Source organism: Lygodium microphyllum, chromosome 14 (genome assembly GCF_053477565.2).
Source record: "Lygodium microphyllum isolate KBCC chromosome 14, Lygodium_microphyllum_v1.1.10, whole genome shotgun sequence".
NCBI lineage: Eukaryota > Viridiplantae > Streptophyta > Polypodiopsida > Schizaeales > Lygodiaceae > Lygodium > Lygodium microphyllum.
Window position 1 is genome coordinate 48,684,403 of NC_141148.1, and position 13,888 is coordinate 48,698,290.

General features: G+C 40.7%; 1 protein-coding gene across 1 annotated transcript in view; it reads left to right on the plus strand.

The window, feature by feature from the left end:
- The window catches only part of LOC148025580 (cytochrome c oxidase assembly factor HCC1-like), an 87,315-nt gene extending 75,980 nt beyond the window's left edge, over window positions 1–11,335 (plus strand). The window contains exons 5-9 of the mRNA XM_087692792.1: window positions 6,620–6,710; window positions 9,831–10,034; window positions 10,117–10,206; window positions 10,296–10,428; window positions 10,508–11,335. Coding sequence (XP_087548918.1) covers window positions 6,620–6,710; window positions 9,831–10,034; window positions 10,117–10,206; window positions 10,296–10,428; window positions 10,508–10,616 — 627 coding nt within the window. The 3' untranslated portion in view covers window positions 10,617–11,335. The remainder of the gene's footprint in view (window positions 1–6,619; window positions 6,711–9,830; window positions 10,035–10,116; window positions 10,207–10,295; window positions 10,429–10,507) is intronic.
- Window positions 11,336–13,888: the final 2,553 nt, after the last annotated feature.

Here is a 13,888-nt window from a genome sequence, read left to right on the forward strand (position 1 = left end):
CATGGAAGGTCCAGAGTATTATCTTATGCTCAAGGGGGAGGTTGTATCTCCACTCCCCTAGTAATGGAAAGCTCGGTTATATAGTGGATCTTGGATGTACTTGGTTTGCATCCAAGGTATGGTACACTAATAGTGTATGGTTTGCAACTAGGTTCTGGAAATACACATTTGTTAGGTTGCTAGCATGCATGGAATACATGGAATGTACATTTGGATGTGATACACATTTGCAAGGCATGTATGAAATATATGGATGGTATGTGATGTACATCTCTAGGTTATGCAAAGCAAGTATGATTGCATAAGTTACATGTGGTTTGTAGCTAATGCATATTTTACATGACTATCATGTGGTACATCATTTCTATGAGATATTGTTTATGCTCAATTTATGCATTACAATACCTTAATGGTCATAACAATATTGTGTTTTGGCATATGCATGCATCCCTTATGGTTTTGACAATGGTTATGATTCATGTGTGTGGATTGTAACTAGTTTAGTTTAAGTTACTAGAATTTCATATGCAGAGGGCATGAGTATGGTTAAGTAATAGGTGCACATGTTGTTTGACTACGATGCTAGCATATATTTCCAATAGTGGCAATCAATGCTTTGGGACATAGCAGTGCAAGTGAGGAAGATTGCAAGGATTTCAAGGGGTGTTCTATCATGAGGACTTGAAATTTTATGGCTTTGCTTAGCATTTGATTAAAAGTTAATCAAATGTGCTTATGTGACTTACAGATGTGAGATGCAAGTTATGTCCTAGAATATCAGTTAATTTCAAAGACAAAAGTTGTATTTGACAAGTACTAGGTGATACTTGGTGTCAAATTTTGGCCTAGACCAATTTATTGGCCACTAATATCAATGGTGACATTAGAGACTAGGCATTAGTTAATTAATTAATGTTGGTCTAGGGACTAATAACTACTTAGGAATACTTTGAAGACAATTGACGTAGCCAATTTAATTATTGACTAGTGAAATTATTATTTTTGGTACTATAATTATTATTAAATTTAATTAAAAATTATTTAATAAGTTGGATAATGCTGAAAAATGGGATTAGAAGGCTGTCACTTGGCAAAACGTACCCATACAAGTGGAAAAAACGTTTTTGGGAGTTGGTGGAAGTCTGTTCCAGCCATTGTGAGAGAGAATGAGATTGTTAACGAGCAAGAAGATACTACTGATGTGATTTGTAGCCGCTAGGGACCAATCCTATAATAGGCAAGAGCAATTTAGAGCGCTCCAAGTGCAAGTGATTGTAGTTTTCTAGTGGTCCTAAGTTGTAGGTGACAGCTTCCATAGCTATTTAAGTAGACACTAACAGTTTTTCAGCCTTTCTCGTGATGAAACTTTGAAATTTCTCTCTGCATCATTCTCTCTCATCCTACATCCATCTCTTAAGTATCTTAGCAAAATCCAACCATTTGAGTCATCAAAGGTGGAGATATTGGAAAATCTTTGTTGTAAACCCTAATTTACAGTAGAAATTAGGGTTTTATGGCTACCTTGAGATGCATGCTAAGAATTGAAGGTGTAGCTAGGACTTGGATTCTAACAGCTGAAATTGAGGAATTTTAGGGAAATTCAAGAGGCCGGCTAGCCAATAAGCCTTACATGATGATCATGCAATGCAACTTTTCCATGGTACCATGAGACTTATATAAGCTGAGAATCTATGCATTAATCTTGCATTGTGTAAAATGGGTTTCTTTGCGACTTCATGTGTTGTTGGCATTTGGCTTTGTGGTAAAGGTGCTTAGAGTGGCACTACTTATCTTGTATACGGCCGTGTAGGGGTTACCTCTTTTCGGTATCTTTAAAGAATTCCTAGGGATTTTGTGAGGGCTTGTGGTCTTTGGTGTTGCTGAAACCCGCCTTCGTCCTTGGCTAGGGTGGTACTAACTTGATTTAACACTAATTAAAGAAAGTATAAAATTCACATAAATTGAAAATGCAAATGTTACTACTTAATCTTGGACATCGGACAACCCATTGGCCCCAAAACTTGGCATCCCTTGCTGTATTTCTGTAACTTGTATTACAAATGGATTGAGATTCTTTGACCTCGTCCATTAATCCAAGTGCCTCCTGCTATTATAAACGATTAACTAGATTCCAAACCAATTTGCCCCTTGGTTGGCTTGGAGGCCACCTTGCTCCTTGAAATACGAATTCAGTTCAAAATCGCCGGGACATTTCGCATCTATTGCATCAACTTTGCAGACCTCATTTCTCTATATCAGCTATGGATTTGATCTTTCCATTACTCATTATGATTGCTGCGTCTTCATTTGTTGCTCCAGTTCTATATACAACTAGTCAATCTCAGCTTGCTGCAAGTAGTCAGCCCATTCCTGCCAGCAATTATTGCTTTTAGCCTTGGGCAGATTTTATCATACAAAAGAATACACAGGGAGGCTTCTTCGGTGCAACAGTCTACCCCTAACACACAATGTTTATGATGCTCTTTTAGATGATTTTGAACAAAGTTGTTAGGGCTAGGTGGATTCTTTGCCTCTTCACAAGTTGAAGATTGCTCTTCCTAGTATTTTGGCATTGTAAGGTGATTCTCTAACACAATAGTGATTGTTTTCTTCCTTGGCAAAGTACCCATTGTTCAAGAAGTGGGGCAGTGGGTTTAAATTATTTTGGGGACTTTGTATGCGCAAAAAGTTGCTTTTGCTCAACATGGCCTTTTTGATGTGTTTCTTAGAGATGCTTTGCAAAAACAGATTATTCTTGAAAAATCCCCTTTGATGTTTGGCCATATGCTGGCTCATTTGCTTTACTAGTAAGATTCAAATCTTATGCTCATTGATTTTTTCCTAGTCAGATTGAAACCCTAGTCTTCCCCCTTTTTCCAAATGCAAATTTGGACACTTTGAACTAATTGGAAGCTATTGAACTTTTCTACTTTTGAGGCCATTGGCTCTACACTAATGTCTTTTTGATAACCTTGTAACTAAAGGAGTGGATAGACCTTAGACAAAACCATTCGTCTTTTGATTGGGGCTTATAGGTCATGATCTTTTCAATGAGTGCTTTTGAACTTTCTGCAGTGTTCAGACTATTCATATATTGATTGGCAATAATAATATTTTTCCACAAAAAGTGTCTGTGTAATGGTCTTGAGTTTTGCAATTATCCCAAATTACTTCCACGCTGTTGTTTTGTATGGATGTTCGTTGAGACTACTCCAAATGATGAAATGTTTCATGTTTTTCTCCTCCCATGTGCAGCTTTTGGGCTCCACATTTTGCAAATTTTGGTGATCCTGCCATTTACTTACACATACATATATATGCACATGCATGCATGTCCCATCATAGTCCCATCCTGTTCCCGTATTGTCCTAGTCTTGTCTCCATGTTTGAGCCCTTCTCATGTTGACAAGGGATGGCAATTCTTGTCTCCATACCCATTCTTATCCTCGGCCCCAAAACCCATACCACACACACACACACACGCACACGCACACACAGATACCATGCATGTATGTGTGTATGTATGCATGCATGTGCACATATGCACATAGACATAGATACCATGCATGCATGTATATTGGGGGGGGGGGGGGGGGGGGGGGGGGGGAGAGGAGGAGGAGGAGAGAGGGAGGGAGATGAAATAAAATGAAATGATTTATTAATGTCAGCAAAAGGCCAAAATGACCTACAAGACCATGAGTTGCAACTATCTATAGAGTGATACAACTGTCTAGAAAAGAAACAGTAAGTAAAAGCTAAAAGCTAAAAACCAAAAGCCACAAGAAAAATCCTAATCGATAATGTGATAGGTGGTGAAGGTACTGAGATTCCTAGAAGTTGGGGTACAAGACATGACACAGGTGTGAGTGTAGGATGGCGTGTGCAAAGGAGTAGGTCCACTTTTAGTAGACCTGATAAACATGGTTAAAAAGATAGGCGACAGAGAAATGAAAAAAAACAGCGACAAAAAAATAAAAGGTCAAGGAGCACATAAAGCAGCCATGCAGGTACTAATAGGTAGTCATGACAACGATGAACTGTGGATGTGATTGCAGTTACAGTACAGATTGGATGTGCAATTGTAACAGAAAAGGCAGGTTATTGAAAAGACAGGTGATGGGAGTAAAATAAATTATGGAAAGACACGCAATGGGTGGTGGCATGGCAATGGCAGAAGCCAATATGGATGATATTGAGGAGAAGAAAATGAGGCCCACTTGGCTGGGGCACAGGCAACAGGCTTGGTTGGAGGGGGGGTGTATTATTTTCTACAAGAGGCCAAAATGTGAGATGAAAGATAGATAGATTTGGAACCAGGGAACTGTCATGTATCTTGAGCCAAGAAACATGACCAAAAAAGCATCTAGATAGGAACAGTGGATACCTGGAAAGAAGGAATCCAGAGATGTGATATACCACTAGATCTGGCAAGGAAGCAATTGATATGACAAGCTGGGAGGGAATAAGAGGATGTCATTTGATGATGTCCTGCATGGATCTGCCTAGCATAAATAAGACAAATGTTGAGGCTGGGCTGTTTCATTGTGTTCTAGTATTATTTGCATCCTCTAGTGGTATTTGAAGTGGGGATATGGACAAGTGGCCCGTGGGCATTACACTGCATCTCTCTCTAGCTGTATGCTCTCTCCATGGGGTACCCACAAGTCTAGCTGAGGTTTGGTCTGAGTGTCCAAGTTGGCTGTAGTTGTGAAAAGTTTGTAAGAGTGGTCGATGGTGCTTGCGTCTGGAGTGTAGGAGGTGCTCTCTATGTTGGTGGATCTCCAAGAGGAAGAGTCCAAGGCATGCTGGTTTGGAATATCCATCACCCTAGATAGTGGTCCAAATTCCTCATCCTTCTTGGACCAGCAGTGGAGGTGCCCTCTGATTAGTTACCTGCATATGTAATGCTACTAATTCTCTAGCTCGAGCTGCAGAATTGGCAAATCCAGTCTTCAGGGAGGAGGGAATCTGCTCCATAGCAATCAATCTCTATTCACTATTCACCGCTGGTGTGAAGCTGTTTGATGGCTGTGCATGTAATCCCCCCACCCAAACAATCACCTCCCAGTGGGACCTCATCAGGGAGGAGGGGATCTGCTCCATAGCACTCAATCTCTATTCACTATTCACTGCTGGTGTTAAGCTGAATTTGCTCCTTAGCAATCAGTCTCTATTCACTGCTGGTGTGAAGCTGTTTGATGGTCGTGCATATAATCCCCCCACCCAAACAATCACATTCCGGTGGGACCTAGTAGTACTCATGTTCAATTCATGTCTTTTAGGTGTATCTGCGCTTGATTGTGAGCCTTAGTCTGTGGCATACAGGTGGCACTATCTATTGTCTGCCATCCTCATTTTATTGAGGTGTCAGACAGTTTTGTTTGGCTGTCGATGTGGCATTTTTCCCGGTCAACTAGTTTTATGCCTACTAGTCCGACCATCATTAATCATTGGACTAGTTTCCCCCCATTTCCATGCATATTGGGTGGCAATTCTGGGCTGTAGCCTGTCGCAGCCATTCATTCATAATCATGTCCAGTGGTTTCTCTCTCCTCTCATCAGGAAAATTCTTCCTTCCTGCTGTTCTCTGGTGCCTTCACTGTCCAGTCCTTCCAACACTCACAGGGGCTAGTCCAGACTCCATCATATGCAGTTCTTCATTTCCTGCAGCATATTGACATTGTGACTCTACTGCTGTGTTTCTTGGACTGCTGCTCTCTCTCTCTCTCTCTCTCTCTCTCTCTCTCTCTCTCTCTCTGTGTGTGTGTGTGTGTCCTGATTGTGACCTCATTGCATGGAGGTTCTTCAGCAATAGCCTAATGGGTTTGTGACCAGCAGACCATCATCCCCTTTGTAGTGCTTTCGGTGGATTTGAAGACGGTGGAACATTAGGATAGACAGCCTACTCCTATTCCTTCTTCCTCTCCCTCTATGAGAACATCCCTTTGCCTTTCGCATGTTGCACCATCCATACATGTGCTTGTCCTTCAAAACTTCCTGATGCCCAGAAGCTCGATGGAAGGTATGACAGAAGTAGATAAACAAAGGCAGACTATTTTTTCTCAACGTTGAGAATTGTTGAAGATCAAAGGGACACCTCAAAAGATTTTCTGGGTCTTCCAAGGTGGCTCTTGGAGCCTTGAAGACCATGAGAAGCCAAGCCTCATCATACTTCTGAGTGATGAAGAAGCTGAATGGAGAGCTACTTAAATTATATATATTTTTTCTTTTTATTTTTGACATGACAAGTGATTTTTCCATTGCTCGCTTTCTTGTATGCTCATTGTGAAGATTACCAGAGCTGATTCTTGTTGCTACATTTCAAGTAGCTATACTTCCCAATTTTTGGTTCAGATTACAATGACAAAGTGCCCATGTCCAGATATAAGTTGTTTGTGGACAAATTTTAGTAAGTTGATATTTTCTTGTAATTTCTTAGATGCTAGTCATAATGTTCTAACTGTCTCATATTACTTGTGCAATCTTCCTTATCAAAACCTTCTCTTCTCTTCTCATTTAAAACTCCAAACCGCATAACGGTGTGGTTATATTCTGCTGATTTTGAATTCAATGCTCTCTAATCCTGATGTCTATATCCTTGATGTTTGATTTTTTGCAGCCTGTGTCATGGTTAAGCTTTGGCCTTTTAATAGCAACTGGGGCAGGGCTAATTTTTTACTATGATCAAGAAAAGAAAAGACGCATTGAAGGTAGTTTACATCAAAATTGTCCAGAGCATTCTAGAATGATTGTGTATTTCCATAATTTTGTAAACATGATTATTGTCCATATATGATCTTTTTAATGGAAGCTATAGTAACATGAGACAGGAACAGGAATGAGGATGGGGACATGAATTGCCATCCCCTATCACCATGAGAGGGGGCTCTAACATGGGGACAAGACTGGAATGGCACAATGACAGTTTGGCATTGGGATGGGAAGCTGGAAAATGGTCGGTCCATGTTACTATGACGGAAGCCTTTTGCAGCTCTATTGATTAGCCTAAAGAATGCATGACTATTACTGGCCAACATTAAAAGTGATTATCAAATCTTGAATTTATCCAGAGCATTGTTGAACCGTTTTGTATTTCCATTGCTATTTTGTGAACATCATTATTGTCTATATACGATTTTTGCATTGGAGCCTTTTGCAGCTGTATTGATTAGCCTAATGTTAAAATTATACCAAAACTTGAATTTTCGTATTTCAAAAATGTTGCTCAAATCAATTTTAGGAGAGTTGTCCTGGAGAACAAAGCGGGCAAGGGAAAGGAGAAGGTTGGATCTTCCAAACATGGCCGCTTGACAGAGGCACCCCCATCTTTGTCAAGCAAAGAGATCTGATACCATTGTACTACTTTGGTAACACCACCATAGAGATTGTGTTTGTTTACCTGTGTAATGTAGAGGATCTTACATTGGTACTTCAGATCTGAAGTCTTGGTTGATGACTAGTGGAGTCACTAGCCATATGACCTATCACAGGTTTTCGTTTAAGATATTTGGGGGAGAGGGGGATTAGTCATCAAATGTGATGAGTGTCAAGTGAGTTGGAAGTATCTCTACTTCTAGATTGATAGGGCCACTAGTTAGTTTTTGAGGTATGTTTTGAATTTGTGTTTTAATCTCCTCTATCCGTGCTATTAGTTTTTGAGGTATGTTTCGAATTTCTGTTTTAATCTCCTCTATTGGTGCTGTTGCACTAGATACCATGATTGTCTTGACCAGCCTAGATGTTTGAGTTGAGGATGAGCCTGAAAACCTCATAAGATGTTTGATAGGAAGGTCGATTGTACATGCTTACGACACTTGCAGTGAGGACACCCTCCAAGCCTATGGCAATCCCTGATATATAACCACTGGTACTATGAGGCCTTGTGACATGCTAGCTATGCTCATCCAATTGAAGGGCTACTAGATCTTGGCGTGTGCGTACCAATACCTTATTTCAATTGCAGATGAGGCATGCAACATATAGATCCTTTCAGAAGAAGAGTACTTGTGGAGCTCCTATTCTTGAGCTTGTCCACATGGATTTATGTGACCCTATACATGCTCCATCTTGAAGCAAGCATGTTGATCATCGATGACTTCTCCAAATATGTCTAGGCAGTCTTCTTGACCAAAGACATTTCAGGGCTTGTGCAAAGTATGACGGAGATATTTATTACTCGTAAGGTCAGAACAATGAGAAATCCATGGTGATGAGTTTATATCTTGAGCTTATTAGCATTGCTGCAGAGAATCTGTACTCAAAGCTTGTTTTTACAAAATACATATACCGCTTCCCTTTAGGCTGAATTAGTCCTTGCAAGCCTCTCAATATAGCTGCTTTCTGTATAATGACAGGATCCAGACTGTATGGTTCTGTATGGGATCCAAGTGATCTGCCTGTTCCAACAAGAGTGACCTTCGTAGGGTCTAAAAATTTGTCCCTTGTTTTACCATTTTTTAAGCAAATGTAGGCTATTTGGATGGGGTATTTGAAGTTTCAGCCCCCTCTTAATCAAGACTTCTCAAAGGTGCATTCTCAAGCTCTTAAGCACTCAACTGTAGGCTCTTTCACTAGAGTCTACTTTACCTCTACCCCTACCCCACCTCCTCTTCATCTCCCCCTTGTACAAGAAATGTATACTGTGTTACTATGCTCTGTAGCATGCCAGTATGAATACTGAAAACATTGTATGAATTGTACTGACTAAAAATCATACTGACTACCATGCCTCCCACTATGCTTTTGACCACAGAATTCCAAGTGAGACTCCACCAGCTAATGCAAGAGCTAGAAAGGCTAAATGAGAAGAATGTGGAGGGGTGATGTACCACATGTTAGCCAAACTAAAAAGCAATGCTGTACTCCAGTACAAAATCTTCATTCTAATGCTCAAAGAAGGTGGCAATCTGCTTCTCTGCTTGGGTATCTTTTCCTATGTGATGGCCAAGATACTTTGGCATAGTACCTCTTGAGAATTCATTGGAACTCATGGACTTGCCCCTATCTTGGGTGGGTGAATTCCTAAGCCTAAGTCTTCAAGATTTGTGCTGGCTGGTAACCTTGTCTTCTACAACAAACCCCTCAAGTTGTTGCATGTAAATATCCTCATAGAAGTCCACATGTAAGAAAACAATGTTTACATCCATCCGAACCAACTCCATATTCTCTCTAGCAACCAAAGCAAAAACCTTATGAAGGGTGGTCATCTTGACCACTAGTGAGAGGACTTCATTAAAGTTAATCCCCTTCTCCCGGCCACCAATCTTGCCTTATACTTAGGCAATGCATCAGATGGAGATACCTCCAGCTTGCAGACCCACTTGCATTGTAATGCATGTTTGCCCTTAGGTAGGTAGACTAACTTCTATCTAGCATTCTTTTCCAAAGAATCCATCTTTGACTGCATAGCCCTCTGCCACTTATGACTATCACCCCTAGTCATAGCATTAGCATAATAAGAAGACTCACCATAATCTGTGACCATGACATAGTAGACCTTTTGAGCCGCCTCATTGTAGAAAGAGGAAGTGGAATTTGTCACATTGTGTCCCAGCATGGAGTTCAGTCACTGGTTTTGGCTCACATGAGCAAATGGAGGGAGTCGCAAGAAAGATGATGCCTAATGCAGATGCTGACACACATTCCAAAGCAAACAAGTCCACTTAATGCACTGATGCTGCTAGGTGATCATCTTCACATTACTATCTAGTTTGGAATTGGAACTCTTCTGCTACTTTGATGTGTGTTGAACGAATGACTGTTGAACTTGTAACTGTTCATGCTGTGACGTTCATGTGTCTCTGTGCAACCAGACTCTCTTTTTGCAACAGGAATTCAACAGGGATCAAGGCCTGGCCCTGGTGTGGGTAAAGCAGCGATTGGAGGGCCCTTTCAGCTTATCAACCATGAAGGAAAAGAGGTTACAGAGAAGGACTTCAAGGGTAAATGGAATCTTGTATACTTTGGCTTCACACATTGTCCAGATATATGCCCAGTTGAGTTACAGAAGATGGTTGAGGCTGTAGATTTGATAGGTAACTATATTTGACATTTCTTAAAATGCATGTTACCTGTGTTGAACTGTCAAAAATTTCTGATTGTTCTTTGATTTATTAGAGAGAAAGGAAGGCATTCCTATTACTCCAGTGTTTATCAGTGTTGACCCTGAGCGGGACAACGTTGAACAGCTTCGCGAGTATGTCAAAGGTTTGTTGATCTTCTAATTTATGCAGGTAAGAATTCTCTATGTTTAGACACTTGGATTTCAAGGGATTGATTTCTGCATGGGTCTGCAGAATTTCATCCCAAGCTGGTGGGTCTGACAGGTGGTGTTGATGATATCAAGCAAGTTGCTCGAGAATACAGGGTTTACTACATGAAGACTGAAGAAGAGGGATCAGATTATTTAGTTGACCATTCAATTATAATGTACCATTGAGTTTAATTCTACCGCCCTTACTAATTTCAGAGTACAATTCTTGATTGCAATGGTTTCTTTTGACTGCAGGTATTTAATGGATCCAAACATGGAGTTTGTGAAATTTTTTGGGAAGAATTATGATGTGAATGGTCTGGCTACTGGTATTGTGGAGGAGATAAAGAGATACAAAACATAGCCTTTTGCCAGCAGCCATTTTAGCTGTGCAATATCATACGTGCAGTGTAAAGACTTGCATGGGAGAACCCTGTCAATTTTGAGAGCTCAACATACTGTGTCCTCTTGCAAGGAGGAGTTTTGGGAACTTTCTTGATGATTCATAAGATGGGAATTTTCCAACCAAGGAATGGCCACTGTTTGGGTAAAGAAACACCATCAGGCAGATAACTTGATGGTATGAATAAAGGTTGAGAAACTGTACACTACTTTGACGGCAGAACAGCAGAATGATGAACCCAGAAATTCAGAAATTAAGATGGTGAACATACCTTTTCAGGTGTTCTTACATGTTTTGTTTGGCTCCCCTTAGGAACCCCAGTTCTGTGATTCCACACTGATTCCAAGCAACTAGCAGACTTTTCTGCGTTCATATAAATCATTGCTTGAATTAATGAGCATCGATTAACTTATTAATTTGAACATGCTGAATCCACTCTTATATGTATCTTAATGCAACAGATCTCATAGATCAATTAAAGGATGCAAATGGAAGGTGTAAGATTGCTCACACTTCAGACTATTCCATCTTGTTGATTTAGATTAAATGATAGAAATGGCATACTAGCCAAACTCCAGCTACTTCAATTTGCAACTTGTCACATGCCCACTCCAAGGTATGCAAGTATGCACATGCAAGTACACATAAATTATAAAGTATGATGCATTCAGTACTTCTCTTAGAGCTTATATGTAAGGTTGTGTCTACAGATGGAGTTTAGAGAAACAGCCTATCTTTTGCATCTCTTTTGCTGAAAAAGGCATTTTGGTGAAAAGAGTTTGCATACATGGTTCTGGGTCATGGTTGCCATACATCAAATTCAATGCACTTATGGATGTTTTGAATGTAAAGGTTCTTGATTCACAATGTCTAGTTGGTACATCCACAAATGTAAGGTTCTTGATTCACAAGGTTTGGTTGGTACATCCACAAATGTGAATAGTTTTATGTTTCACTGTTATGATGGTTTTGGTAGCATTGCCAATACTCCATAAATCTAAATGTCTTGGTGTATGAGAAGCTTGGAAAGGTCTTGAAATAATATTTGCTTATATATTTTTGTGCTAGTTTTGAGATACAGACTTTTAATTTCTCTAAAGGGAGGTGAAGATTTTACATATAAGAGAGACTACAAATCTATGATGTTAGATGACTTGCCATGCAAGTGCAAAATCTAATTCATTAAAATTTGTATTTGCTATGTATACCTTGTTAAGAAGAGTGCTAGGATTTGCAATGAGGACACACAGAGTGTACGACCACGACAAAAACACAAAGATACAAACACAAACACAGAGGGCAAAACTTAAACCCTAAACGCAAAACAAAACTCAAACACAAACAAAAGAAGGGAGAGAGAGAACATAACTTTGAAGTGAATGAATGCTGCAAATGAATGTAAGAGTGTACAGTGTGCTCAAGGGCGGAGCAATGTCGGAGTGTGATGTCCATCGAATACAGATCCCAAGTCTGTGACCACCAGTCGGAGTGTAGGAGTGTTGAATAGTGAATGGCAGCAGGTTGGTCACCAAAATGCAGTAGTCTGGAGGCTGGAAATTGGTAAACGCAGCAATGTACCACCGATCAGGGGCTAGAAAATGTGCACAGTCTATTGTAAACAGCAGGTTGAAACGATATCTGAGAGTGTCAAAGCTTGCAATGCTGAAAACACAGGCTGACTGACCTTGGAGATGATGGACAGCAGGCTGAATAGTAGTCTGGGATAGTTTGGAGTAGTCTCCAGCAGTTGAGAGCTGTCACCTACAGCAATGGACAGGCTGAAGATGATGTGGTTGCAGTCGATGATGGTTGGACAATAGATGGAGACACGCTGCAGGCTAAAAACTGGGTGCCAACAATAGCAGAGGGTGTGTGGGCTAGTGTAATCTACAAAACAAGGATAATAGCTAAATGGGGATAGCATGTCTATTTATAGATGTAGAAGGGCGTCCCAAAAATTAGGGTTTTTACTAAACTTTTTCCAATCGCTCCTCGTTTTAGGGTTTCCATTGAAAAACCGCTCCCCGTCTTAGGGTTTTACTCTGAAAGAGCATTTTTAGTACGTTTTGGGGATGTTTAAGAGGCTAACCAGCAAGTAGTGCATATTTTAGCTCAATATCTCCTCTCAGACTTAAAGCTGAGCCAAAAGGTTAGGCCAGCCATGGTGATGTTTATGTACCCAAAGACGTCCCATCCCCAAGCAGCCAAGGTATCAGACAAAGGGTGTACGTCGGTTGCCCAGTGGCCTACCAAGACTACAGAGGCAATGATTATCTTACCAAGGGAATCCAAAGTCACCTCAGAGAGGACAGGGTATCAGACAAAGGGTGCACGTCGGTTGCCCAATGGCCTACCAAGTCCTATAAAGGTGGATGGAACCACATTGAACTTTGTGTTTTGTTTTTTTTTTTAAATAAGTGGTAAATTTTATGGGATGCGGTCGATTGAGGAATAGTGACCCAGAAGACGGAAGTAGGGAGGATACACCCAACACATTACAAAACAATACAAGCTAACATATTTACTCAGGGTGTCGATGACGAGGAAAAGTAGGTGATGAGGTATCCATGTGATGAAGAAGGATGGTGGTGTGGTAACAACAGCCGCCGATGGAAATAGCTTAGGATCCACGCAAGTGGTGCTCTACACAATGAGATGCAAAGTATGCTACATGCTGAAGAATGCTTATGCAGCAGGTGTCACTTAGACAGTGTTTCTCATGGAAAATTTGTTCACTTGCCCAAGCGCCCTAGTATAAAGATGAAATCATACAATGCAAAGGGTAAGGTACAACAGGGGGGAGAAGTCGATGTCGAAGACAAAGTGCTGAAGCTTGTAGAATACTAAGAAGAGTAGGAATCCCCTCTCAACTTGGATGTAGATGCCGAAGAAGGAAGAGGAGCTTGATGTTGGTCTTCATGTGGTGCCGAGAATCATAAGGAATGAAGAGAAGGAAGCATCCTAGTTGGAAGAGCTAGGTAGAAGTCACCGCCATGATAGCATCAAGAGAGATGCTGCACGACCCGCCTCAAGAGGGGAAGCCTCCATGCTGGTAGAAGAGCAAAATTCCAAGGATGATGAAACCATGAAGGAACGGTGCACATCCCAAGTCTGTAGCCCATGTAGGACTGGGCAAACCTGCATGTTAGCCCTACACTGAAAACAAAACCTGCAAAGGAGATAAAAGTCTGCAATCACAAAGGTCAGTAGTGAGATGCTCCAAAAAACAAAAC